The sequence below is a fragment of the Mobula hypostoma genome, chromosome 23, assembly GCF_963921235.1.
Source record: "Mobula hypostoma chromosome 23, sMobHyp1.1, whole genome shotgun sequence".
Taxonomy (NCBI): domain Eukaryota; kingdom Metazoa; phylum Chordata; class Chondrichthyes; order Myliobatiformes; family Myliobatidae; genus Mobula; species Mobula hypostoma.
The window spans coordinates 10,420,860-10,448,650 of record NC_086119.1 but is presented as its reverse complement, the minus strand read 5'-3'; the positions used below and the strand labels follow the sequence as shown (position 1 = coordinate 10,448,650).

The following is a 27,791-nucleotide window of genomic DNA, read 5'->3' as shown; positions in this document are numbered from 1 at the left end:
GTCTTCCATACAAACTTGCCCAGGCCTGCGCCCTGGAGAGTGAAGACTTTCCAGGCGCAGATCCATGGTCTCGCAAGACTAACGAGTGCCTTATGCATAAACATGGGTGGAGATACATCTCCACCAAAGGAGGTGTAAGGTGCTCCCTCCCTCCGCTAGCCTGTAGGTCACCCTTGGGGAAGGTGTAGCGCCTGCTTAGCCCCCCTGATCGGAGCCACATGAAGCCAAGGGAGCAGGTGGTGGATGGTCGTATGAGCATCTGGTGCATATCACAAGTCCTGGTTATGTGACCACTGACACCTGAAGAGTATTGATAATGACTGGCATCATCCATCCTGTAAAGACACTGCCCTGAAGAAGGCGATGGCAAACCACTTCTATAGAAACATTTGCCAAGAACAATCATTGTCATAAAGACCATCATCGCCCACGTCATATGACATGGCACATAATGATGACTGATGAACAATGAAAAGCTTTAGTTGTGCATGCCAATCCAGACAGATCACACCATCCTTAATTACATTGAGGTAGTACACAGAAAACATATTGCAGAATATAGTGTTACCGTCACAGAGAGAGTGTAATGTGAGTAGACAAATAAAGTGTGAGAGCCACAATGAGGTACAGTACCGTGCAAAAGTCTAACACACATATATATATATAGCTAGGGTACCTGAGACAGTGTAAAGTCACTGCCCGGAAGCAGGCAATGGCAAACCACTTCTGTAGAAAAATTTGCCAAGAACAATCATGGTCATGGAAAGACCATGATTGCCCACGTCATACGACACAGCACATAAGGAATGAATGAATGAATACAGAAACAAAGACTGACAAACAACCGATATGCGAAAGAAGAAAAATCGTGCAAATAATTTAAAAAAGTAAATAACTAATACTGGGAATGTAAGTTGTAGAAGTGAGTCTATTGGTTGCGGATTCAGGTCCCTAAATTCTGTAATTAATCCTGTTTTGCAGAATTCCCTCTCTAAAAAATATCTCACAGTTCACAATATTGGTCTTTGCCCTTTGTCTTTGCTTGGAGCCTGTTCCTGTCTTGGCACCCCTCCCTAGAAGTATCCTTAAAGCTGCAACATTGAAGCTGCCGCATAATTGTCTCATTGGTTATGTAGTGCATCAACCCTCAGACAGGAAATGCCTCTCCCTCCTGTGTACAAGCTCAGGGTAGTGTGGGCAGAGCTTCAGTAGAACTACCACTGATTCTCCCACGACATGCTCAACGCCGACTCAACAGGACGAGCCGTGCTGACTCCCTTCCTTCCCCCTCTACGTCACGCAGTCACCAAGTACAGGAACTACTGACACATCAGTAAACCAGCTCTTGCCTCTTCTGCTGCTGCAGTCCAATCCATCCTGAAGATGACCGTCAAGGCGAAAACAGACAGCAGAAAGGTACTGACGGCCAATCCCACCCAAAGGCCTGGAAGAAACAGGAAGAGCTCAGTTGGCAAGCACGTTTACTGGAAAAGGTAGACAACCTACAGGGAAGATATCAATAAGCTCAAAAGAATGCAGAGAGAATGTACGAGGATGTTGCTGACACATAAATACGTTATGAGTTTATTCCCTGGAGCACAGGAAGAATGAGGAGAGATCCTATAGAGGTATACAAAATTATGAGGGGTAGAATTTGGGTGAATACCTGCAGATTTTTCCCCCTCACGTTGGGTGACACTAGTTCATAGGTTCAGGGGGAAAGGAATTTGAGGGAAACTTCTTCACTCAGAGGATGGTGTGAGTGTGGAACGAATTGCCAGTGGAAATGATAGGTTCAATTGTCATATTTAAGAGAAGTCTGGATCGGTACATGGATGAGAGGATATGGTTGAGTGTAGGTAGGTGGGACTAGGCAGAAGACCAGGCTAGCCTGGACTAGATGGGCTGAAAGGCTTGTTTCTATGCTGCAGTGCTCTAATACTGCAAGGAGGTGGATCCCAGATGTGGGTTAGGAGTGATCGGGTGACCCATTAGTGCCTTGCCATGTGCAGCTGATGACAGCCGTGAAGCTCCACGGGCAATTAACTTCAGGGAAGGGATGAGTGTTGGCTGAGGGTGCATAATCAAGAATCTGGTACAAAGACAACATTGCTTGGAAATCATAAACACACGAGATTCTGCAGATGCTGGAAGTCCAGATTAACACACACAAAATGTTGGGGGAAACTCAGTGGGTCAGACAGCATCAGTGAGAAAGAAAAAGAGTTGACTTGTCAGAGCAGGACCCACCTCGGACAGAATCATGTAGCCCAGGAATAGCCAATAATTTCCAAGTCAGTGATGAAAACAAGGAGGTGCTAGCCTTGTCCTTCTAGAAATGGTAGTTCACTGGCTAAGGGGATGGTAAGTGACTACAGAGCACCTGATGGAATCTATAGCATCACTGGAGAAAGAGTGAATGCTTACAGTGGTGGACTGGACATTAACTCTGGTTAGGCCACACTTGGAGTACTGTACTGTAAACACGAGGAATTCTGCAGATGCTGGAAATTCAAGCAACACACATCAGAGTTGCTAGTGAACACAGCAGGCCAGGCAGCATCCCTAGGAAGACCTGACGAAGGGTCTCGGCCCGAAACGTCAACTGTACCTCTTCCTAGAGATGCTGCCTGTGTTGCTGCGTTCACCAGCAACTTTGATGTGTGTTACTTGGAGTACTGTGTCCAGTTCTGGTCACCTCACTATAGAACAGATGTGGAAGCATTGGAAAGGGTACAGAGGAGATTTACCAGGATGCTGCCTGGTTTAGAGAGTATGCTTTATGATCAGAGATTAAGGGAGCTAGGGCTTTACTCTTTGGAGAGAAGGAGGATGAGAGGAGACATGATAGAGGTGTACAAGATAATAAGATGAATAGATAGAGTGGATAGCCAGCGCCTCTTCCCCAGGGCACCACTGCTTAATACAAGAGGACATGGCTTTAAGGTAAGGGGTGGGAATTTCAAGGGGGATATTAGAGGAAGGTTTTTTACTCAGAGTGGTTGGTGCGTGGAATGCACTGCCTGAGTCAGTGGTGGAGGCAGATACACTAGTGAAGTTTAAGAGACCACTAGACAGGTATATGGAGGAATTTAAATTGGGGGGTTATATGGAAGGCAGTGTTTGATGGTCGGTACAACATTGTGGGCCGAAGGGCCTGTACTGTGCTGTACTATTCTATATTCTATGCTAACATGCTGAGCTGCTTGTCAAGTTGCTGTTGAATGTGAACTCATTCAAGAAAGTGCTAACTATTCCATCCTGCTTTCAGGACAAGGCGATGGGATAGTACGACGGGTTTTCTAACATGGACTTCTAGTCAAGATGGTGCCGAGCATTGAGGTCTCAGCTCAGATGTGGATGTATTTTTTTAGGTTTGTAAGAATGGCTTTGGGGACAGCACAGGGAGTTATGGGTCAGGTTAGGATTTAGAGTCAGGGATGTGGGGGAGTCAAACTTCAGACTATGCCTCCACTCTGCATACCACGTTTGAAGGCTATTGATGTGATGTGCGACTTAGAACATCTGTGGATGGATATCGGGCCAGCAAGGGCTGTGGGCAAAAAGCAGCGAGGCCAAGGGCTGGTGGACCCCAGCTCAGAAGTACTGGGATTGGAGGTCCATGCCGGCAGAAGGCACGAGGGCCAGTGGCCCCCTAGGTCAGTGAGTTAGCCAGTCCGGAGTTTGAGACCTAGAGTTCAGAATGCCAGCATCAGTGGAGTTCAGGGTCCCATCAGTGATGGGTCCTAGGGTTGATACCGAGTCTGGAAGTCAAGGTCTGACGTCCAAAATCCGAGGTCTGCGAGTCCGTGAGTCCACAGCGGAAGTGGAAGATCCAAAGTCTGCACGCGCATGAGTCCACTGGAGGCTGGAGGCCTGGGAGTGGCCTGTCCTTGGGCCGGAGGACTGTTTGTGTGTGTGTGAGAGAGGGTGGGGAAGAGGCTTGTTTTGCTATTATTGTTTTGTTGTTGTTTATCTTTCGTTGTTCCTTGTGGGTATGTTATGTTGGCACTGGCTTGATGACTCTTGCGGGTTGCCCCAGCACATCGTTAGGTTGTGTTGCTTGTGAATACAAACGATGCATTTCCCTGTATATTTTCATGTACATTTGATAGGTAAATGAATCTGAGTCCAATTTTGATTAACATTGGCATCTCCTGGGTTTTCCAGGCTCCAACACCATTTTCCAAAGGTGCCACAGCTAAACCATGCGGAGCAATAGGCCAACCCATCTACATACAGCTCACAGCTCAGTTTGTTTCTCAGGAGAGTGTATGCCTGACTACATCTAGCCGTGGGACATCGCGTAACCATGGGACAACATGTAACCATGGCACAACCCCCACTCCCCTGGTTGATTTTATAAAGGGTTCTGGGGACATGGGGCATTTAAGTTCAACTCCTCACCGAGAATTCCGAGCTTTACAGCAAACATCAATGAAATTCCAACAGGGATCCCAATGACATAGTACACCACTAGATTAGCAATAGCTCCGATCTTCTGCATTCCAATTCCTCGGATGATCCCACCGGCAACTCCCTGCGGGAAGGCAAAAGTTTTGACCTTAATAATCAGGGTGAAATTGATCAAGGCTGATTTACTGTCCCTCTCAACACCATTCTCCTGCCTCCTCCCTGTAACCTTTGACACCCTTACTAATAAAGAAGCTGTCAACCTCCACTACACAAAGACTTGGCCTCCACAGCCATCTGTGGCAATGCATTCCACAGATTCACCACCCACATCAGTGCACCCATATCCCAGAGGACTGTTTTTACCAGTGGGCCATAACAATATTTAGATTTAGAATAGTAGTTTTCAAAGGTTGAACTTTGGTCCTCTTAGAACTGTATAAGCATGAAATATTTTGCATTTTATTTGTTTATTCAGAGATACAACAACCCCCGACCCCAGTTACAACCACGTGACCAATTAGCCTACTAACCCGTGCATCTTTGGAATGTGGGAGGAAACCCATGTGGACGGCGGTGGGAATAGAAACTGGGTAGCTGGCGAGCGGTAGCATTGCGCTACTGTGCTGCCCAGTGTGTTCCAAGGAAGTGTATGTTGGGGTAGAGCCGTGAATGTGGCAAAATGCCATGAAACTTGCCATGAAAGAGATGCAAGAAGTCTTGCACCTTATCGTCTACCTGCACTGCACTTTCTGGGTAACTGTAATTCTGCATTCTGTTATAATTATCCCTCGTGCTGTCTCAGTGTACTGGTGCAATGAAATTATCTATCTGGATGGAACACAAAACAGTTTTTCACTGTACCTCAGCACACGTGACAATCATAAACCAATTCACCAAGTGCTGGCAGTCCTACACCACACCACCAACATCTCTCTCTAGTCACTACTGGAAAGTTTCAGGAGTCTTGGGCAAACACAAAAAGACGGGACTTGGGGTGTGTTCTGTTACTGGACTCTTTTGTATTCTAGCCAGTGAGGGGAGCCCTTGTCCTGGGATCGGGCATGGTCACCTCCCATCCCACTCAGCCCAGAACAGACTTTACCCCTGTAGTAAATACTCCGCAACATAAGGCATGTGAGTGACTTACCGTGCCTATGGCATCGCACAGGTGGAAAGGAGCTAGGATCGGTATTATGCTCGAAACCAGATCAATAATTTGCCTATTAAGGATAAAGTTTTAAAGTTCAAAGTTCAAAGTTCACACACGTCACCAGATCCAACCCTGAGATTCTTTTTTTTTGCGGGCATACTTAATAAATCCATGATAGAATAACCATAATAGAATCAATGAAAGACCGCACCAACTTGGGCATTCAACCACTGTGCAAAAGTCAACAAACTGTGCCATACAAAAAGAAAGAAACAATAATAATAAATAAATAAACAATAAATATTGAGAAAGTAAGTCCATAGGTTTAGCTTCAGGCACTTTCAATAACACTGTGGACATGGTGGAGGATTACAAATACCTGGGGATACGAATTGACAATAAACTGGACTGGTCAAAGAACACTGAGGCTGTCTACAAGAAGGGTCAGAGCCGTCTCTATTTCCTGAGGAGACTGAGGTCCTTTAATATCTGCTAGACAATGCTGAGGATGTTCTACGAGTCTGTGGTGGCCAGTGCTATCATGTTTGCTGTTGTGTGCTGGGGAAGCAGGCTGAGGGTGGCAGACACCAACAGAATCAACAAACTCATTCGTAAGGCCAGTGATGTTGTGGGGATGGAACTGGACTCTCTCACGGTGGTGTCTGAAAAGAGGATGCTGTCCAAGTTGCATGCCATCTTGGACAATGTCTCCCATCCACTACATAATGTACTGGTTGGGCACAGGAGTACATTCAGCCAGAGACTCATTCCACCGGGATGCAACACAGAGCGTCATAGGAAGTCATTCCTGCCTGTGGCCATCAAACTTTACAACTCCTCCCTTGGAGGGTCAGACACCCTGAGCCAATAGGCTGGTCCTGGACTTATTTCATAATTTACTGGCATAATTTACATATTACTATTTAACTATTTATGGTTCTATTACTATTTATTATTTATGGTGCAACTGTAACGAAAACCAATTTCCCCCCGGGATCAATAAAGTATGACTATGACTATGATAACTTCCTGCAGCAACAATAAAATCTGTTTAACGTTCTCCTTAGCCCTGCATTTCCACTCCTGCCCACTACCAACAGCCTTCAACATGAAGGCAGACTTGCTCCCCCCCCATGACTCCCATTCTTCCTCCCTCGCCCCCTCCAATGAATAACAAGGAAATCTGTTACGTTGTAAGCAACCGGACACTTAAGGAATAATAGCCGGAGTGGGCAGAGTCAACATGGATTAGGAGAAGAAAGCTTAATGTCAAATTTGTTGGAATTTTTTTAGCTCTTTATCGCATGGTGCAAAAGTCTTAGGCACTGTAGCAGTTACTTGAAAACAAACCAAAGCGGCTGATTTTCATTGAGGGAATTGACACTGTATGACGCATTGACGAATGACTGAGTTCCAAGCTGAAAAAAGTTATTACGAAACCAGCAAAGACGAATGATCTTGTAGCGATGAAAATCTTACAAAACTAAATTAACAATATACTGGAATTAGAGTAATTAGCAATCAACAAAAAAAAAATCATCCCCGGCTCGCACCCCATCAACTAAACTAACTAACTAGGACAAAGCATAAATACATAACTATACTCATTTGCTTCTACCGTGCCCCAACCCATGTATCAAATTATTGAAACCCATAATGAATGCACAACACAAAATACAATGCAAACAGAAAATAGATACATGGCTCCTAAAAGAGTGTACATAAAAATATATACATTCTTTTATGTATATTATGTATATATGTAGCTAGGGTGCCTAAGACGTTTCCATGGTACTGCATTTGTCAATGTGGAGTGGAGAGCAAGCCAGTCAATCTGACAGGAGCAAAGGACGTTGAGATGATGGGATTTTGGGATGTTGGGATCTGGATGATGGATATCTGAGGGAGATCCGATGAAGAGTCATGACATGAAATGTCAACTTGCCACTTCCCTTCACAGATGCCGCCTGACCCACTGAGTGTCTCCGGCATTTTGAGACTCCGGTATCTGCAGTCTCTGTTGTTTCCTGCACTCTCTAGAGTTTGGAAGAATGAGAGGGGAGCTGACAGAAACAAATCACTCTGCACCAGGACGTGTAACGTCAGCATTGTGGATCTGGTTAAGGGGGTCGAGAAGGTGTCAGCTTGATGCTGTGTTCATGGTGAAACATGTCAGGGAATGTAGAGGAAGCCTGACCCAAAAGCAGTGCAGCAGAGATGATTCAGCGGTGTGCGATAACTTTAATAATACATAGACGAATGAATGAATGAATGGATGAAATTTATTTCGGTCAGTACAAACATAACAAAAAGCATAATTTTCAATGACGATTTCACAGGACAAAATTACAACAAAAAAAAACCAGATGCAAAATAACAAGTCACAAGGGGCCACAAAACTCGAGGGAACAGATGCTACATGCAACAGGCGACTAAAGGCTAGGAGCAACTGGTTGGGTCCGGATGGTTCACTGGGTGAAAAGGACTGTGGATGAGAGCTGGGTTTAAATAGACAGCAAGTGATGAGTTAGAAATGAGACAAATCACAAACAAAGAGAAAATTTGCAGACGCTGGAAATCCGAGCAACACACACAAAACGTTGGAGGAGCTCAGCAGGCCAGGCAGCATCTGTGGAAAAGAGTAGAAGAGAAAATCTGCAGGTACTGGAAATCTGAGCACCTGCCAAAGGGCTTCGGCCCGGAATGTCGGCTGTACCTTTTTCCATAGATGGTGCCTGGCCTGCTGAGTTCCTCCAGCATTTTGTGTGTTAGAAATGAGCGGCAGGTGACTCCTATTAGTTGGGAGGAGACTGAGAGATGCGTGTCTGTGCAGGCCTGCTGAAACAGGCCCCAGCACATATTAGTTATGACAGCGCCAGTAACAGTAATACCGTTGTATATTTAACTATATGTTGTGTATGCACTTTGTTAACTTGTATATCTACAGAATACTTTTTTTAATCTGTTAATATATTTGAGTTAATATTATTTTATGTGCTGCAAATGATATACACGCTGTGTTTTGCACCTTAGTTCAGAGGAGCATTGTTTCATTTAGCTGTATACATGTATATGGTTGAATGGTATAAACTTGATCTGGAACTTGACACAAGAATTATCAGCACAAACATCTGTGTATATTACAACAGTTACAGCACTCCCAGGACATTTTGTACGCCATGAAAGGCTCTGGGTGGCCCCAGGACACTCTCCATCACACCTGTCCCTCCTTCCTCTCGGTAAGCTGTACGTACCGATCATTAGTGAAGATTTTGGGTATAACGTCCTTCAGCAACAGCAGGAGGGCCATGAGAATTAGAGCCACACACCCTGTTCAAAGAGCACACAGAGAATTAAAGGAAATAAACAGATTGTCAAGCATTTTCATTCTTAGCAGTGTGGAGGAACAGAGGGATCCTCTGCCCAGAGATCCCTCAACGTTGATAGGGTGGTTAAGAAGGTGTGCGGTGTGTTGGTCTTTAATAGTCATGGCATTGAGTTCAAGAGCCAGGAGGTGATGTCGCACCTCTATAGAGAGAAAGGAAGTGAGAGAAGTGGGGTGGGAGGGGGATGAGGTGATAGTGGGAGAAACAAATGAAAAGAGAGATGGACTGATAGAAATACAATGATCCAAATCTCTCAAACATGAGGAAATTTGCAGATGCTGGAATTTCAAGCAACACACATAAAAGTTGCTGGTGAACGCAGCAGGCCAGATGGCATCTCTAGGAAGAGGTACAGTCGACGTTTCAGGCTGAGACCCTTCGTCAGGACTAACTGAAGGAAGAGCTAGTAAGAGATTTGAAAATGGGAGGGGGAGGGGGAGATCCAAAATGATGGGGGACCCTCGTACCCCATCCGTTATTGCCCATCCTCTGGGCTTCCCCACCCCCCACCTTTTCCTTCTCCCTGGGCCTCCTGTCCCATGATCCTCTCATATCCCTTTTGCCAATCACCTGTCCAGCTCTTGGCTCCATCCCTCCCCCTCCTGTCTTCATCTATCTTTTCTGATCTCCCCCTCCCCCTTCCACTTTCAAATCTCTTACTAACTCTTCCTTCAGTTAGTCCTGACGAAGGGTCTCGGCCCGAAACGTCGACCGTACCTCTTCCTGTAGATGCTGCCTGGCCTGCTGCATTCACCAGCAACTTTTATGTGTGTTGATCCAAATCTCTGTGTACTTAGCCACAGCATCATTGTACACTCAGTGGCCACTTTATTAGGTACACCTGTACACCTGCTTGTTAATGCAAATATCTAACCAGCCAATCCTGTGGTAGCAATTCAGTGCATAAAAGCATGCAGATGTGGTCAAGAGGTTCAGTTGTTGTTCAGACTAAACATCAGAATGGGGAAGAAATGTGATCTAAATGACTTTCGTTGTGGAATGTTGGTGCCAGACAGGGTGGTTTGCGTATCTCAGAAACTGCTGATCTCCGGTGATTTTCATACACAACAGTTTGTAGAGTTTACAGAGAATGGTGCAAAGAACAAAAAAAAAATCCACTGAGATGCAGTTCTGTGGGTGAAAACGCCTTGTTAATGAGAGAGGACAGAGGAGAATGGCCAGACTGGTTCAAGCTGACAAGAAGGTGACAGTAACTCAAATAACCACACGTTACAACGGTAGTATGCAGAACAGCATCTCTGAATGCACAACACATTGAACCTTAATGTGGATGGGCTACAGCAGCAGAAGATCACACTGGGTTCCACTCCTGTATCCATGGTACCAGGTACACTCCTGTACCTAATAAAGTGGCCACTGAGGGTGTAATAGTGCTGTGGTTAAGTCCACAGAGTTCTGGAGCTTTAACCTGAAGATGTGTTTGAATCTCACCATGACAACTGAGCAATTTAAATTCAAGCAAATAAATCTGAAACACGAAACTATCAGATTTTTCTGTGTAAAAAAAAACACATCTGGAGACCTTTGACCCTCAGGAATGTGAACATGTTGCACCTCAGCCAGCCTGGCTTCTGAAGGACCCCAGCCTGGGGTCAGTTAATGAACACGAAGGTTTGGATATTATGGGGATGAAAGGATCTGGCATAAGGCGAGAACATAGTGCAGAGAGCCAGAGTAATGAACACAATTATGAATCACGGAGGGAGATAATGAAATGGTCAGAATATGCGTCTGGGTCAGGTATGGCTGGTTACACCTGCACACAACAATCAGAATCAGTCAGAATCAGGTTTATTACCACTTGCATACAGTATGTCATGAAGTGTGTTGTTTTGCAGCAACACACAGTGCAATACATCAAATATACTATAAATAATACGCATATTTATATATAAATTAAATAAGTGCAAAAAAGAGTAATAAATACTGAGGAAGTGTTTGTGGGTTCATTGCTTTTCAGAAATCTGATGGCAGAGGGGAAGATACTGTTCCTAATGTGTGGATTGTGAGTCTTCAGGCTCCTGTACTTCCTCCTTGAGGAGAGGAAAGAGGGCTTATCCCATGTGGTGGGGGTCCTTAACGATGGATGCCGCCTGTTTGAGGCATCACCTTTTCAAGATGTCCTCGATGATATGTGTGTACGTGCATGCACATGCATGTGATCTCTCTCACACACGTGTGCATACACACACACGCGCACACATACAGAGCCACCAGGTCGGAGTTTCACACCACTCACCTGTGCAAACCAAAGCAGTCAGTGCGGAGACCTTCGCTTGCTGTGGGAGCCCTGCCCCCAGTGCCACCCCGACACGCACCCCAGCTGCCATCCCAATGCCAACGTGAATCTGAAAGGCGGGAGGACAACTCATTTTAAACAGGAACTGCTAAAGCTCTGTGTCCTCCAGCAGCCAGTCCCATCAGCCGGCCCCCAGATCATAGCCCTCCATACACAACCATCCATGTACTGTCCAAACTTCCCCTAAATGTAAATCAAACCTGCATCCACCACTTCTGCTGGCAGCTTGTTCCACACTTGCACCATCCTCTGAGTGAAGGAGTCTCCCCTTAAATATTTCACCTTTCACCCTTAACCCATAACCTCTAGTTCTAGTCTCAGCTAACCTCAGTGGAAAAAATCCAGCAGGCATTCACCCTATCTATACCCCTCATCATTGTTTATACCTCTATCAAATCTCCCCTCAGTCTCCTACTCTCCAAGAAGTAAATTCTTAACCCCCCTCCTAATGCGAGGGGGTAGATGGGGCTGAACGATGAATGGAGGGAGGGAGGGGGAAGGGCTGAACTTCCAGCATTGGAGGGAGAGAGGGGGATGGGGTAACTATGTGGTGCATACTCACCATGTACAAGATCGTTAAGAACTGCAAAATAACAGCTTGTGCCCCAAGCTGAACCTGGTCGATCAGCCCTGGGAGAGAAGGGGGAGAGAGGCACTCACTGTTAGGACTTCTGGCATCTGACGGTCCCTGAAATTCTGCAGCGGACATTGAGAATCAGGCACTGGAGCACCGCTCTCCCAGGCCTGGAGTTGGTTACCTGCCAGGAACGACCCGATCTCGTAAGCCCAGAGCTCAATGCAAAACATGACCATGCTGGGGATGGCCAGTTGCAGGAAAGGGCCCCACTCCTGTAGGCAGTCCACTGTCCACCCTATGGACACAAGCAAGACATTGTACTGGGTCGAAGCGTGTATACATACACACACACAGACAAATACATATATACACAATCACACATAAACACAAACATGCACACAAGCCTACTCTCATGCACACTCAAATATACATGCACGCATATTTGTGCATGCTCACACACAAACATACATGCACACATGCATGCACACACAAATGCATGCAAGCAGGAATATACGCAAACACACATATGCACACACATGTGCACGCATACACCCATTTCTTGCAGGCTGAGCCACCATTTAACTGCCCATCATTGGGTATGTTTAAAGTGGAGGTTGAAAGGTTCTTGGTTACTAAGGGTGTCAGAGGTTTCACGGAGAAGACAGAAGAATGGGATCGAGGGGGTATAATAAATCAGCTGGGCTGGAATGGCTGGAATGGCTGGAATGGCTGGAATGGCGGAGTAGGCTCGTCCATGCTCCTGTCATTTCCAATCCTGGGTGTTGTCATGCATCCCTGCTCCCCCCCCACCTCCCCTCCCCTGAGCCTCTGCTGCCGCATGCCCTAACACTTGACTGGTCCTGTTCACCCTTCACCCTGACCCATAAAGGCCTTCGTCCCAGGAAGTTCTTGACCCGCTCTATGCTTCATCACTCCTCAGCCCCGTAACCACAGTAATCCACAGGAGGAAGTCATTCGGCCTATGAAGTCTTCAGAAGATCAATCCCTTCTACCCCATCTCCCCAGATCCCAGTTATGTCCCCGAAAGGAGGGCTTCATAGGCGAGGTTAACCTTTACTGTCGGTCAGCCACAGTAACATAACATGTCTTTCTGAGGTCAGATTACAGTTCATCACACTGTAGAGGCCATACAGGGACAAGAGTGCCTGTTTTGCAAAACCTTAGTGTTCAGCCTTGTGGAGCAACCCGGCGCCTCTCAGTGTAATTCTCTATTTCCCCCTCCACCCAGCTACTCTGACTTGCAAGCCTGTGGCTTCCTGCATTGTTATAGCAACACCCTACACAACCCCAAGAAATGGTAGTACACGGTCTGGCTGGGCAAGTTACAGCTTTCTGGAGCTTTGGGTACTCACTTCCGTGTTTGTAAACAAAACTGCTGCAATATTTCTTCAGCTCTTCTCTCTCCCCTTTGTTCACTGGACTTGTTGAGACAGAAAGTCTCTACATTTCTGCATTTCACTGCTTTTACATTCTTTTGTTCATATCCTCTATCTATTCATCTGTCAGACTGTTTGTCTATCCATCTATCCATCTAGCTACCTGTCTGTCCATCTGTCTATCTCTCTATCAATCTATTTATCTATCTGTCTATCTATGCATCTATCTGTCTGCCTATCTATCTGTATAGTTATCTATCAGTCTATCCATCTGTCTATCTACTCTTTGTCTCCTTTTCACTCAACCTCCCTCTCTAACTCTATATCTCTCTCACTATCTCACTCAGATTCCCTCACAACATCTTCAGCAGCTTATCCCTTTGGCAACACTGGCCTCACCCTATCAAACACACCCTTCATCGTATCAAACACACTCTTCACCCTATCAAAAATACTCTTCATCCTATCCAACACACTCTTCATCATATCAAACACACTCTTCACCCTATCAAAAATACTCTTCATCCTATCCAACACACTCTTCATCCTATCAAACACACTCCTCACGCTATCAAACTCACTCTTCATCCTATCAAACACACTCTTCACCCTATCCAACACGCTCTTCACCCTATCAAACACATTCTTCACCCTTTCAAACACACACTTCATCCTATCAAACACACTCTTCACCCTATCAAACACACTCTTCATCCTATCAAACACACTCTTCACCCTATCAAACTCACTCTTCACCCTATCAAACTCACTCTTCATCCTATCAAACACACTCTTCATTCTATCAAACACACTCTTCATCCTATCAAACACACTCTTCATCCTATCACTCTTCACCTTATCAAACACACTCCTCACCCTATCAAACACACACTTCACCCTATCAAACACACTCTTCATCCTATCACACTCTTCACCCTATCAAACACACTCTTCACCCTATCAAACACACTCCTCACCCTTTCAAACACACTCCTCACCCTATCAAGCACACTCTTCACCCTATCAAACACACTCTTCACCCTATCATCCCTCCCATCCATGTACCTATCAAAACTTCTCTTAATTGTTGCAACTGAACCCACATCCATCACTTTGACTACACTTCTGTGGCTCTGGAGTCTCGTAGATCTGAGACTTTATTAAGGATGGATGGTAGTGACTCAGACAGGATACAGTAACAATCCGATGTTTTCTGCCTGGTTCTTTCAACTTCAGATCATTCCCTCTTACAGAGCCACTAAAGCAGAGGAGGAAGCCTCTTGGCCCTTTGAGCTGTGTTGGCTTACTCTAAGCAGCCCCGTTCTGCGACTCTTGTCCCAGAGGATGGTTTCCTACTTATAATTAATCATTTGCCCTTGAAAACGCACAGTCTAGTTAACCCTCCCCTGATTTTGACCATCCAAATTCCTGTTAGCCTTCTAGGGTCAAAGGACAGGTACCACCCTCTGCTGAAGCCCTCACTGTCAGTCTGTGGGGAGAGTTTCTGGAGAGGCTGAGTTACCTCCCCAGATGTGGAGATATAACTTCCTCCATCTGATGTAGGCAAGCAGAAAGGCGATCTGGCAGTATTGGGCAATGAGGTTGGCACAAGCTGAGCCCCTGTAATGAAAGGAGTGGACAGATTAGTCACAGAGTCACCCATCAGCTACCGTGTCCACACTGCTCGTCAGGCACAGTCACGTGGGTAACAGAAACGTGCCTTTTCAGAGTTCACAGGTCAATGCCCAAAAAATGTGAGGTCAGGATTGAAATCATGGAATTTATCAGGGAAAGAAAAGAAAGAAAGAAGGAAAGGGACAAAGGAGGAAAGGAGGAAAGAAAGAAATTAAATAAATACCAAAAAAAACTGCACAGAGAGATGTGAACACAGCTTAGCACATCACAGAAACTATCTCCCCTCTATGGACTCTGTCTACACTTCTCCCTGCCTTGGGAAAGCAGCCAACTAATCAAATATCCCACCCAACCTGGATATTATCTCTCCTCCCCTTTCCCATCAGGTTGACGATACACGTACCTGAAAGCAGGCACCACCAGGCCGAAGGACAGCTTCTACCCTGCTGTTACAGAATATTGAACAATCCCCTTGTACGATAAGATGGACTCTTTACCTCACAACCTATCTCGTTGTGACCTTGCAGCTTATTGTCTGCCTGCGCTGCACTTCCTCTGTAATTGTATCACTTTATTCTGCATTTTGTTAATATTTTACCTTATAGTACCTCTGTTTTGAAACCTCACTTTTAAACGTGATATTTTTATTATGAGTACTATGAGTACAAGGGGTGCCAAAAGTACTAAAAAAGAAGAAGAGGCTCCTGCATCCTTGGATTCTATAATAGATTTGCCTCAAAAACACAGAAAAGAATCCTCTGATGAGTTCCAGTAACTTAGATCTGAAGTTAAACTAATGGATGCAAAATTGGATTCTATTCAAAAAACCTTAACTAAGCACAATAAACGAATTGAAGAAAATGAAGAAACTCTGACGATTTTGAATGTAAGAATGGATGATCTACAAAAGCTCTGTGAAAAGCAATCTGAATCTAATGAGAAATTAAGTCAGAAGATTATCGATTTAGAAAACAGAAGTAGAAGGAATAACGTACAAATTCTGGGTCTTGAAGAGTTAACGGAAGGTGATCAGCCTACTGAATTCTTTGCAAACCTTTTGGCACAACTATTTCCTAAAATCTTACCGTTTGCACCTATGATCGACCGAGCTCATTGATCGCCCGTGCCCAGACCACCTCTGGGAGCCAAACCCAGATCGGTTATAATTCGTTTTCATGAATTTCAAACAAAGGAACGTTTAATTCGTGAATCTCGTCAAAGGGGAATGATTGATTACAAGGATCAGAAGATTAGGTTTGTCGAAGATTTTTCACCTGAGGTCATGAATGAGCGTGTTAAATTCAAAAAGGTTATGTCGGAGCTTTTTAACAAAGGTTTAAAGCCGTCTCTTCATTATCCTGCTCGTCTTAGAATCACTCTGCAAGATGGTTCTAAAGAATGGTTTCGCTCAAGTGAAGAAGCCCGGGAGTTCTTAAAAACAATGAGTTGACTGTTTAGTATCTTGCTATATGAGTAATTGTTTCTCTTACTTTTGGTGAACCTTCGCAGCTAAACTTCCTCGTGATTTAAATTACTTCACTTAGAGAATAAGATTTTAATGAGTTAATACCGAGTGTGAATATATGTTATGAATTTTGATAAGTTTTTTTATTATTTTATACACTTTTTTGAGGTTTTTTAATCAATATGGCTTGTTTGGGTATTTTTCGTTCTATTGTTTTGAAACATTAATCTATTTGTGTTCTTGTTACGAGGGTTAAGTTGTTTTTTGGCCGTTGTTTAGACTAGCCTGGAACACAGTTGACCTTCGAATTAATTAGGAGTCAAATCCAGCAGGTTGTTTCGGGAGAGTGATGTAATTAGCTATAGCTGCCAGCCTTCTTTTGGCTGGCCTTCTGACTTTGGTGGGAGGGGGAGGGGGGAGGTGTCTTTTTCTGTGAGCTGTTGTGGGATGTTAGCCAAATCTGCTGCTTGGTTACCCTATTTCAAGGCTTATTGTTTGGTTTTAATATTTATTTTACTGGTTATTACCTTAATTTCTTTATTAAATAGTATTAATAATGGGTTATAATATTAACTTACTCAGTCTTAACATGAAAGGATTAAATCATCCTGTGAAGTGGAATAAGATTTTTGCCTATATTAAAAAACTTAAGGCACCAATTATTTTTTACAAGAAACACAGGTACGTAAATGTGACAACTTACATCTTTTCAGTAGATGGAATGGACAACATTTTTACTCCTCATTCCAGGCTAAGTCTAGGTGAGTTTCGATCTTTATGGATAATACAGTTCCCTTTGTCCAACATGAAGTAGTGTCTGATACTAATGGGCATTTTGTCATAGTGTCAGGGAAATTTGATAATAAATTAATGATATTTGCTAATCTGTATGCTCCGAATACAGATGATCCAGGATTTTTTGAGTGTTTTTTATTGTTACTGCCAAATTTGAGCCTTTACTCATTGGTGATGGGAGGAGACTTTAATTGCTGGTTAGATCCAGTTGTAGGTAGGTTATCCTTTAAAACAGTGACACCTAATAAATCAGCTTTGTTTATTCAATCTTTTTTAATGAAATGTGGTATTGTTGATGTATGGCATTTTTTATATTCACTAGATAGGGAGTATTCATTTTTTTTTCTCATGTCCATCATATGTATTCCAGGATTGATTACTTTTTTATTGATAGTCAAATGATTCCTTCAGTTCGATCCTGTGAACATAAAGAAATTGCTGTTTCAGATCATGCTCCAGTGCTTTTATCTTTAAATCTCCCTGGTCTTCCTCAAACAAACAGATCTTGGCATTTTAATTTAACTTTGTTATCTGATAAAGATTTCTTAAAATTTCTGGAGAGACAAATTATTCTTTTTTTTGAAGAGAATACTTTGGAAGAGACTTCTAGTCTTATTAGATGGGATGCCTTTAAGGCTTTTATTAGAGGTCAAATTATTTCCTATACTGCAAGTGTCAAGAAAAAAACTAATAGAGAATCGAGTTAGCTAATCAGTTAAAACAATTAGACCAAAAATATGCCTTGGCTCCAGATCCTGCTTTATAAAAAAGATGTGTTGAATTCAAACTAAATATGATCTTCTTTTAACATAGCCAATTGAAACTCAACTTACAAAAGATAAAAGTCAATTTTATATCCAGGAGACAAAACAGATAAATTATTGGCTAACCAGTTAAAAGCCTTTATAGCTAAATGGCAAATTAAAGAAATTTGTAAAGCCAACGGTGGTAGGACAATGGACCATGTAGAAATAAATGATATTTTTAAAGAATTTTATTCTAAACTTTACAGTTCTGACCCTCCTAAAGATAATGCTGTAATGAATAATTTTTTAGACCAATTAAACATTCCTACACTTTCTGTTGATAACCAAAAACAGTTGGATCAACCTATTTCTTATGAGGAAATTGCTGAGGCTGTATATTCCTTGTACTTGGGGAAGGCTCTGGGTCTTGGTGGATTTTCTGCAGAATTTTATAAGGCTTTTTCCTCACTGCTGATACCTCATTTATGTGTAGTTTTTTCGGACTCCTTTAAGTTGGGTAGGTTGCCACAATCTTTTTATGAAGCTTCTATTTTGCTTATTCTTAAAAAGAATAAGAACCTAACCAAATGCTCTTCGTATAGACCAATCTCCTTACTTAATGTTGAAACTAAAATCCTATCCAAAGTTCTGGCTCGTAGGATTGAAAATATTTTACCATCTATCATTTCTGATGATCAGACTGGATTTATTAAAAATCAATATTCCCACTTTAATATTCATCATTTATTAAACGTTGTTTAGTCACCAAAAGCTCTAACAAATTTTTATAGAAGTACTGTTGAAAGTGTCCTGACTGGTTGTGTCATGGTCTAGTACAGAAGGTCAAATGCACAGGAACATACAAAGCTGCAGATAGTGGTGGATTCATCTAGTACATCATGGACACATCTCTCCTGACCATCAGTAGTATGTATACGAAGCACTGCCTCAAAGAGACATCATCCATTGTCAAAGATCCCTACCATGCCATCTTCAGGCAGAGGGAAAGGGTTGCAATGGGGTTGAGGGCAGCAATGAAGGTCCCCCATCTCTGTCTGTGCTTGGCCGTGAAAACCAACTTTGGTCTTGGTCTTGGCAGTGTTCAGGGCTTCCTTCATCGTGCCAGTAGCTTCGTCTCGGTTTTCACTACTGTCACTCATGCAAGTCCCAGGTGGAGACTCAGGAATACTGTTGCACTCAGATGTAGAAGGAATCTTCGGTGCTGTTTCCGTAACAATTTTATTTTACCAGTCAGAGTTGTTAACCCCTTGACCTGTTTGGTATGGGTGACCCTACCAAGAGCCAAAGCACAAGGCCCCTGACTCCAGCCAACACAGCTCTCCGAGTCTTTGAGGCACGCAAGCCTCCAAACCCTACGGCAAGGTTGTGGTCCTCTTGGAGGACCTTCAGGTAGGAGGTACAGAAACCTGCAATCCCACATTACCAGGTTGTATAACAGCTACTTCCCTTCAGCTATATGGTTCTTGAACCAATCGGCACAACCCCAATCACTACATCTGTATAACACTATGACTATTCTGATCGCTGCACTAAAATGAATTATTGTTGTAAAAATTATGTAGTTTATGTGTAATTTATGTTTTTTTTGTGAATGTTGTGCATCTGAGTTTATACGCCTTTGATGCCACTGCAAGAAGATTTTTCATTCTACCTGTGCATACATGATGCCACCATAGTCCATCACGGGTAAAGCCCTCCCCACCTCAGTAAGTAAGATAATAAACTCATCTTTGACAGGCGACACGGCCAATACTCACAGCACGCCCAGTTTCAGTACCATCAGGAAGATGTAGTTCATTATCACGCTGAGGACGTTGGTCACCAGCCCAATGAGTACCTGGGGCATAATGATTCCCTGGAGAGTGAGCAGAGAAACACGTGCCCATCAGAGAGCAGCAGGGTTTGACCAGCATGTCCAGCAGCCCTTTCAGTGCCTCTCAGGCTGACAGTCCAGGCCTCCCCTCTGCCCCTCTGTGGCCCACATCCTCCGAAGACCACCAATCCACTCTGCCCCCACCTCCCCACTTCCCTTCTCCACTTTAGACCAGTCATCTCCCCTCCCCAGTCTAAGTCCATGCAGCGTTTCGACCTGAAATGTTGACAACTCCTTTCCATCCCACCAACCCCTCCGCAGACGCTGCTCGACCTGGTGAGTTTCTCTGGCAGGCTGTTTGTTATTCAAGGCCTTCTTGCTAGCTATCCTTAGCCAGCTGTGTTGCACAGTCCACATCGAGCACCAACTGCCTGAAACTCTGTCCTGGGAAGATGCTACCAGAGGGACAGAGCAGAGGATTCAGCACTTCAAAGCCTCCTTGAAGGAATTCAACACCCCCCAGTGACTCCCAAGAACGTCTAGCCCATGACAACTCAGACTGCAGTACCTGAGAACCTCCAATCCATGTATCAGATCTCACAAAAGTTTCGTCTACACTTCTCACCCCCTCTGTAAAGCAGCCAGCATAATCAAAGACCCCACCCATCCCAGACATTCTCTCTTCTCCCCTCTCCCATCAGGCAGGAGATACAAGTGACTGGAAGCATGCACCACCAGGCTCACAGACAGCTCCTACCCCACTGTTGTAAAACTATTGAATGGACCATATTGGTTTATTATTATTACAGTGAAAAGCTTGTCCTGCAAACTCTTCATACAGATCAGATCATTACACAGTGCATTGAGATAGAATAAGGTAAAACAATAAAATATAGGTTGTGAGGCCAAACCAAACAGAAAGTCCATTCAGCAGTCTGATAACTTTATTGTGATCTTGCATCTTATTGTCTATCTGCACTGCACTTTCTCTGTAGCTGTTACACATTATTTCTGCACTCTTTTTTTGATTTTATTGGTCAAGATACAGGGCAGAATAGGCCCTGCCTGCCCTTTGAGCCATGCCACCCCAAGCAGCTCCCAACTTAACCCTAGCCTTATCATGGGACAATTTACAATGACCAATTAGCCTACCAACTGGTAAGTCTTTGGACGTGTGCCCAGAAGACACAGAAGGAGAATTAGGCCATTTAGCCCATCGAGTCTGCTCCACCATTTGATCATGGCTGATTTATTATCCCTCTTAATCCCATTCTTCTTCCTTCTTCCGTAACCTTTGATGCCCTTACTAATCAAGAACCTATCAACCTCTGCTTTAAATATACCCAATGACTTGGCCTCCACGGCCGTCTGTGGCAATGAATTCCATAGATTCACCTCCCTCTGACTAAAGAAATTCCTCATCTCTGATCTATTGGTATTGTAAGGTCATGCCTTCTGTTCCTAGACTTTCCCACTATAGGAAACATTTCTCCGCATCCACTCTATCTAGGCCTTTCAGACCCAGAACATCCCCACAGTTTAAAAGCAGCGTTGTTAGGCATACCTGGTTCTGGAGATAGCGGACCTGGATCTGATACAGGAATACAGCCTGCGCAACAGGGACACAGTGGTTAAACCTCAGGGCAGGCAAACACTCCGTCCCCCAGGCACACATCAAAAACAGCAGCGACAGTAACACTCCCAACCCGCTGTCTATTCACTGGAAAATCTCAGTGCCTCAGTATCCGATTTGCCGGTGACGCTGAGCAGTGTAAGTGGCAAAGGGGACACAGAGAGGCTTCGGGGGGTTTTAGGCAGGAAGACACGTGAAGTATTAACAACACACACAAAATGCTGGAGGAACTCAGCAGGCCAGGCAGCATCTATGGTAAACAGTACAGTCGATGTTTCGGGCCGAGACCCTTCAGCAGGTTGTGAAATATTGTCAGGTGTTTGTGTTCACTGAGACCTGCCTCATACATGAATTACTAAGAGCTAATGTAAGGATACAGTCGGTGATCAGGGAGGTAGGTGGTAATACTAAAGACAGTATATTTCCTCTACCAAAGGATGCTGGTAAGGGACTTCTGTAGTTTGTAGGAGGTCCTCATTGAAAAGACTAGCTTTATGTTCCAGAGGTTAATTACTCTCGCTGCTGTAGTTCACATTTCATATTGATTTATTTATTGAGATACAGTGCAGAATACGCCCCTCCGGCCCTTTGAGCCACGCTGTCTAGCAATCCCCCAATTTAATCCTAGCCTCATCACGGGAGAATTTATAATGACCAGTTAACCTACCAACCAGTATGTCTTTGTACTGTGGGATGGACCCCGTGCAGTCACAGGGAGAATATACAAACTCCTTACAGGCTGCTGGGGGAATTGAACCTGGGTTGCCTGTACAGTAAAGCGTTGTGCTAACCACTCTACACCACTGTGCTGCCCCAGATTTATTTATCATACGTACATTGAAACACACTCTGAAATGCATCGTTTGCATTAACAACCAATAATTCTGTTGGCACTGGACTCTGTGACTCTCAGACATCAGCCCTCCAACCTCCCCTCCTTGGCCTCAGTCTCTCAGACATTAGGCCTTCAAACTCCCCTCCTTGGCCACAGAGATATCAAGCTTCCAACCTCCTCTCCTTAACCTCAGATGCAACCTCCAGTCCTGGGTGGGACTCGCAGATGACCTTCGGGCTTCTACCTGCACACTCCTGAATTCAGTTTAGGCTTTGATCTGCTTTTTATTCCTTCACTAATCTCCAGAATCACTCAGTGTTTCCCTTCCATCCCTAATACCCAGGCTGAGCGGGCAACCAGTCTAGTGTTGGGGGTAGCATAGTGGTTAGCACAATGCTTTACCGTATCAGTGACCCAGGTTCAATTCCCACTGCTGTTCAGAAGTTCTCCCCGTGACCATGTAGGTTGCTTCCAGGTGCTCCAGTTTCCTCCCACAGTCCAAAGACATACAGTTGGTAGGTTAATCGGTCATTGTAAATTGTCTCGTGATTAGGCTTGGATTAAATTGGAGGTCACTGTGCCTGAAGGGCCTATTCTGCCCTACATCTCAATAAATAAATGAGTAAACCTGGAGACACATATGGGGTAGACTGTGTACGGTCAGCAGATTCCCTCCCTGAAGGAGTTTGGTGAACCAGCTGGGTTTTGAACAGACTTACAGACTCTTAGCCTCCATTATCAAATCTGCTTCCACCACTCCCATCAGCAGCCTGTTCCAGGCACCCACCACTCCTTGTGTGGGAAAAAAAACTTCCCCACACATCCCTTTAAAACTTCCTTCCTCCACTTCACGTTCAATTCGTGTCCTCCAACATCTGATATTTCTACCCTGGAGATAAAGATTCTGTCTACCCTATCTGCAACACTGAATGGTACAGCAGTGTTATTCAGCTCACAATACTGTGCCGGACAAATGAACATGATGCCTTATCCCAGTAATCACTTCTCCCTTTACATACCCTTCAATTCTCTGCACGTCCACGCACCTTTCTAACAGCCACTTAAACACTGTTGGACCTGCCTCAGCCAGCACATTCCAGACATCCACCTCTCTCCATGTAAAAGAAATTATGCTTCACACCTCCCTTGAACACAAGAGATTCTTGAACACACGCACACAAAATGCTGGAGGAATTCAGCAGGTCTAGCAGCTTCTATTGATGGGAATAAACAGTCGGCATTTCGGGTTGAGATCCTTCAGCAAAGTTTGAAGTAAGTTTATTATTAAAGTATGTACTGTATATGTTACCATATATACAAGCCTGAGATTCATTTTCCTTTTCAGTCCTGATGAAGGATCTTGGCCTGAAATGTTTAGATGCTGCCTGACCTGCTGAGTTCCTCCAGAACTTTGTGTGTCTCCTTTGAAATATTCCCCTCTCACTTTAAACTCGGCCTCTATGTCTCTCATAATGTTTATAAACTTCTGTCAGCTGTCCTCTCAGCCTCTAACACTTCTGAGAAAACAACCGAAGTGTGTCCAGCCTTTCCTTATATCACCTGCCCTCTAATCCTTGGTGAGCCTCTTCTGCACCCTCTCCAAAGTTTCCACATCCTTACTGTCATGGGAAAACCAGAAAAGCACACAATAAGGCAGGCAAGGTCATTGTTGCAGGAGGCCAACAAATAGAAATATTGCAAACAACAGTAATTCTGCAGATGCTGGAAATTCAAGCAACATACATCAAAGTTGCTGGTGAACGCAGCAGGCCAAGCAGCATCTATAGGAAGAGGCGCAGTCGACGTTTCAGGCCGAGACCCTTCGTCAGGACTAACTGAAGGAAGAGTGAGTAAGGGATTTGAAAGCTGGAGGGGGAGGGGGAGATGCAAAATGATAGGAGAAGACAGGAAGGGGAGGGATGGAGTCAAGAGCTGGACAGGTGATTGGCAAAAGGGGATACGAGAGGATCATGGGACAGGAGGTCCGGGGAGAAAGACAAGGGGGGGGGGTGACCCAGAGGATGGGCAAGAGGTATATTCAGAGGGACAGAGGGAGAAAAAGGAGAGTGAGAGAAAGAATGTGTGCATAAAAATGAGTAACAGATGGGGTACGAGGGGGAGGTGGGGCCTTAGCGGAAGTTAGAGAAGTCAATGTTCATACCATCTGCTCTCACTCCATCCTCCCACCACCCCACTAGGAATAGGGTTCCCCTGGTCCTCACCTACCACCCCACCAGCCTCCGGGTCCAACATATTATTCTCCGTAACTTCTGCCACCTCCAACGGGATCCCACCACTAAGCACATCTTTCCCTCCCCCCTCTCTCTGCATTCCGCAGGGATCGCTCCCTACACAACTCCCTTGTCCATTCGTCCCCCCCATCCCTCCCCACTGATCTCCCTCCTGGCACTTATCCGTGTAAGCGGAACAAGTGCTACACATGCCCTTACACTTCCTCCCTTACCACCATTCAGGGCCCCAAACAGTCCTTCCAGGTGAGGCATCACTTCACCTGTGAGTCGACTGGGGTGATATACTGCGTCCGGTGCTCCCGATGTGGCCTTTTATATATTGGTGAGACCCGACGCAGACTGGGAGACCACTTTGCTGAACATCTACGCTCTGTCCGCCAGAGAAAGCAGGATCTCCCAGTGGCCACACATTTTAATTCCACATCCCATTCCCATTCTGACATGTCTATCCACGGCCTCCTCTACTGTAAAGATGAAGCCACACTCAGGTTGGAGGAACAACACCTTATATTCCGTCTGGGTAGCCTCCAACCTGATGGCATGAACATTGACTTCTCTAACTTCCGCTAAGGCCCCACCTCCCCCTCATACCCCATCTGTTACTCATTTTTATGCACACATTCTTTCTCTCACTCTCCTTTTTCTCCCTCTGTCCCTCTGAATATACCTCTTGCCCATCCTCTGGGTCACCCCCCCCCCTTGTCTTTCTTCCCGGACCTCCTGTCCCATGATCCTCTCGTATCCCCTTTTGCCAATCACCTGTCCAGCTCTCGGCTCTATCCCTCCCCCTCCTGTCTTCTCCTATCATTTTGCATCTCCCCCTCCCCTTCCAGCTTTCAAATCCCTTACTCACTCTTCCTTCAGTTAGTCCTGACGAAGGGTCTCGGCCTGAAACGTCGACTGCGCCTCTTCCTATAGATGCTGCTTGGCCTGCTGCGTTCACCAGCAACTTTGATGTATGTTGGTTAAATAGAAATATTGATCCTGTTCTCTCTCTGCAGAAGCTGCCTGACCTTCCGGGTGTTTCCAGCTTTTTGTGTTTGTATTTCAGACTGCCAGCATCTGTAGATTTTTCCTTCAGGATAATTCCTGATGAGAGTGTAGCATTAACCCCGTAACGTAGGGATGAATAGAATAAATACTCACAGGGAGAGCGGGGATAAATATCTTCACATAAAGCTGGCATAACCTAGAAGAGAACATTGTGCATCAATATAGGTGCCCAAGCTATCCTGGTCACTGAGAATATTCCCTTGCAATGGTGCATCTGCACACAGGGAACCCGTCATTGCCAGGTTCCCCTCCAAGCCTCACACCATCTTAACTTGGAAATCAACCTCGAGTCCTTTGCGAAATCATAGAACATAAAATGTAGAAGACTACAGCACAGTACAGGCTGTTCAGCCCAAGTTATTGTACCAACATCATAACCTACTCTAAGATCAATCTAACCCTTCCCTCCTACATAACCCTCCATTTTCCTAACATCCATGTACCTATCTAAGAGTTTCTTAAATGCCCTTAAGGTATCTGCCTCTACCACCTCTCTTGGCAGGGCATTCAACACACTCACCACACTGTGTTAAAAAAACTCACCTCTTGAATTCTCCCCTATACTTTCCTCCAATTACCTTAAAATTATGTCCCCTCCTATTAGCCATTTCCACCTGGGGAAAAGTCTCTGGCTATCCACTCTATCTATGCCTCTTATCATCTTGTACATCTCTATTAAGTCACCTCCCATTCTCCTTCACTCCAAAAAGCAAAGCCCCAGTTCGTTCAACCTTTCCTCATGACATACTCTCTAATCAAGGCAGCTTCCTGGTAAATCTACTCTGCACCAACTCTAAAGTTTCCATATCCTTCCTATAATGAGGTGACCAGAACTATTACATGTGCTTCCTATCTTATATGTGCTATGTGTGCTTTGTGTGATTGTTGGTACTGTGTTTTGTACCTTGGCCCCAGACTAACACTGCTTCATTTGGCTGTATTCGTGAGCATTTGTGTATAGTTGAATGACAACTAAACTTGAATTGAATTGAATACTCCAAGTATGGTCTAACCAGAGCTTAACAGAGTTGCAACATTACCTTGTGATTCATTAGTCACTGAATTCCTCGGCTAATGAAAGCCAAAACACCATACATCTTCTTAACAACTCTATCAATTTGCACACCAGCTTTGAGAAATTGATAGGCCAATGCATTATATGCCTTCTTAATAATCCTGTCAACTTTTACACCAACTTTGAGGATCTACGGGCATGAATCCCAAGATCCCTCTGTTCCATCACACTGCTACTAAATCCTGGAAGTTCACCTCCAACAGCACTGTGGGTGCACCTAAAAGTTCAGCAGAGAGGACTGTGGCAGTACAAGAAGGCAGTTCACCACCACCTTCACCAGGGCAGTCAGGGATGGGCAATAAATGTGACTTTTCAGTGACACTCAGATCCTTTGATGTTGCTGCAAGTAAATTTTTCACTGCATCTATGTATACCTGATACTTCCACAGTCCAGCACCATCTACACAGAGCATTGTCTCAGGAAAGCAGCATCCATCATCAGGGACACCCACCATCCAGGACACGCTCTCTTCTCACTGCTGCCGTCAGGAAGAAGGTACAGGAGCCTCAGGACTCACATGACCAGGTTCAGGAATAGCTATTACCCCTTAACCATCAGGCTCCTGAACTAAATGGGGCAACTTCACTTGCCCCATCATTGAGATGCTCCCACAACCAATGGACTCACTTTCAGAGACTCTATCTCATGTTCTTGATCTTTAGTGCTTATTTATTACTATTATTTATTATTTTTTTCTTTTTGCATTTGCATAATTTGTGGTCTTTTGCACACTGGTTAAACACCAAAGTTTTCATTGATTCTATTATGGATTTATTGAGTATGCCTGCAGGAAAATGAATCTCAGGGTAGTATATGGCGACATATATGTACTTTGATAATAAATTTACTTTGAACTTTGATGTAGTTGTACATGTGACAGTAAACTTGATTTTGATTGGACCCACTGCTGACATTTTGCAATACTGAAAACACAAGGAGAAGGGTTAACTGGTAATATTGTCGTAAGGGATTAGACACAGAACTTGACAGGGAGCAAACTGCAGGTGGATGCGAAAGATTCTACACATCTGAATCAGAGGTGGCAGTGAGCTACAACCAAAGGTTTTTTAAAGATTAGCTTTATTTGCCACATGTATATTAAAACATTGAAACATACAGTGAGGTGCATTTGCGTCAAATCAAATCAGTGAGGATTGTGCTGGGCAGCCCACAGGTGTCACCTCACTTCTGGCACCCACATGGAATATTCATACCTCACAA

At 44.5% G+C, this 27,791-nt stretch overlaps 1 protein-coding gene across 1 annotated transcript in view; it reads right to left on the bottom strand.

Annotated features, from left to right (window-relative positions):
• Positions 1 to 27,791, bottom strand: part of LOC134336873 (multidrug and toxin extrusion protein 2-like) — a gene marked incomplete at its 5' end in the record, with an annotated part of 39,486 nt that overhangs the window by 6,161 nt on the left and 5,534 nt on the right. Inside the window, 11 exons of the mRNA XM_063031470.1 lie at positions 1,350 to 1,444; positions 4,408 to 4,540; positions 5,564 to 5,636; positions 8,821 to 8,896; positions 11,213 to 11,321; positions 11,835 to 11,902; positions 12,031 to 12,144; positions 14,769 to 14,866; positions 19,666 to 19,763; positions 21,286 to 21,330; positions 25,588 to 25,630. Coding sequence (XP_062887540.1) covers positions 1,350 to 1,444; positions 4,408 to 4,540; positions 5,564 to 5,636; positions 8,821 to 8,896; positions 11,213 to 11,321; positions 11,835 to 11,902; positions 12,031 to 12,144; positions 14,769 to 14,866; positions 19,666 to 19,763; positions 21,286 to 21,330; positions 25,588 to 25,630 — 952 coding nt within the window. The remainder of the gene's footprint in view (positions 1 to 1,349; positions 1,445 to 4,407; positions 4,541 to 5,563; positions 5,637 to 8,820; positions 8,897 to 11,212; positions 11,322 to 11,834; positions 11,903 to 12,030; positions 12,145 to 14,768; positions 14,867 to 19,665; positions 19,764 to 21,285; positions 21,331 to 25,587; positions 25,631 to 27,791) is intronic.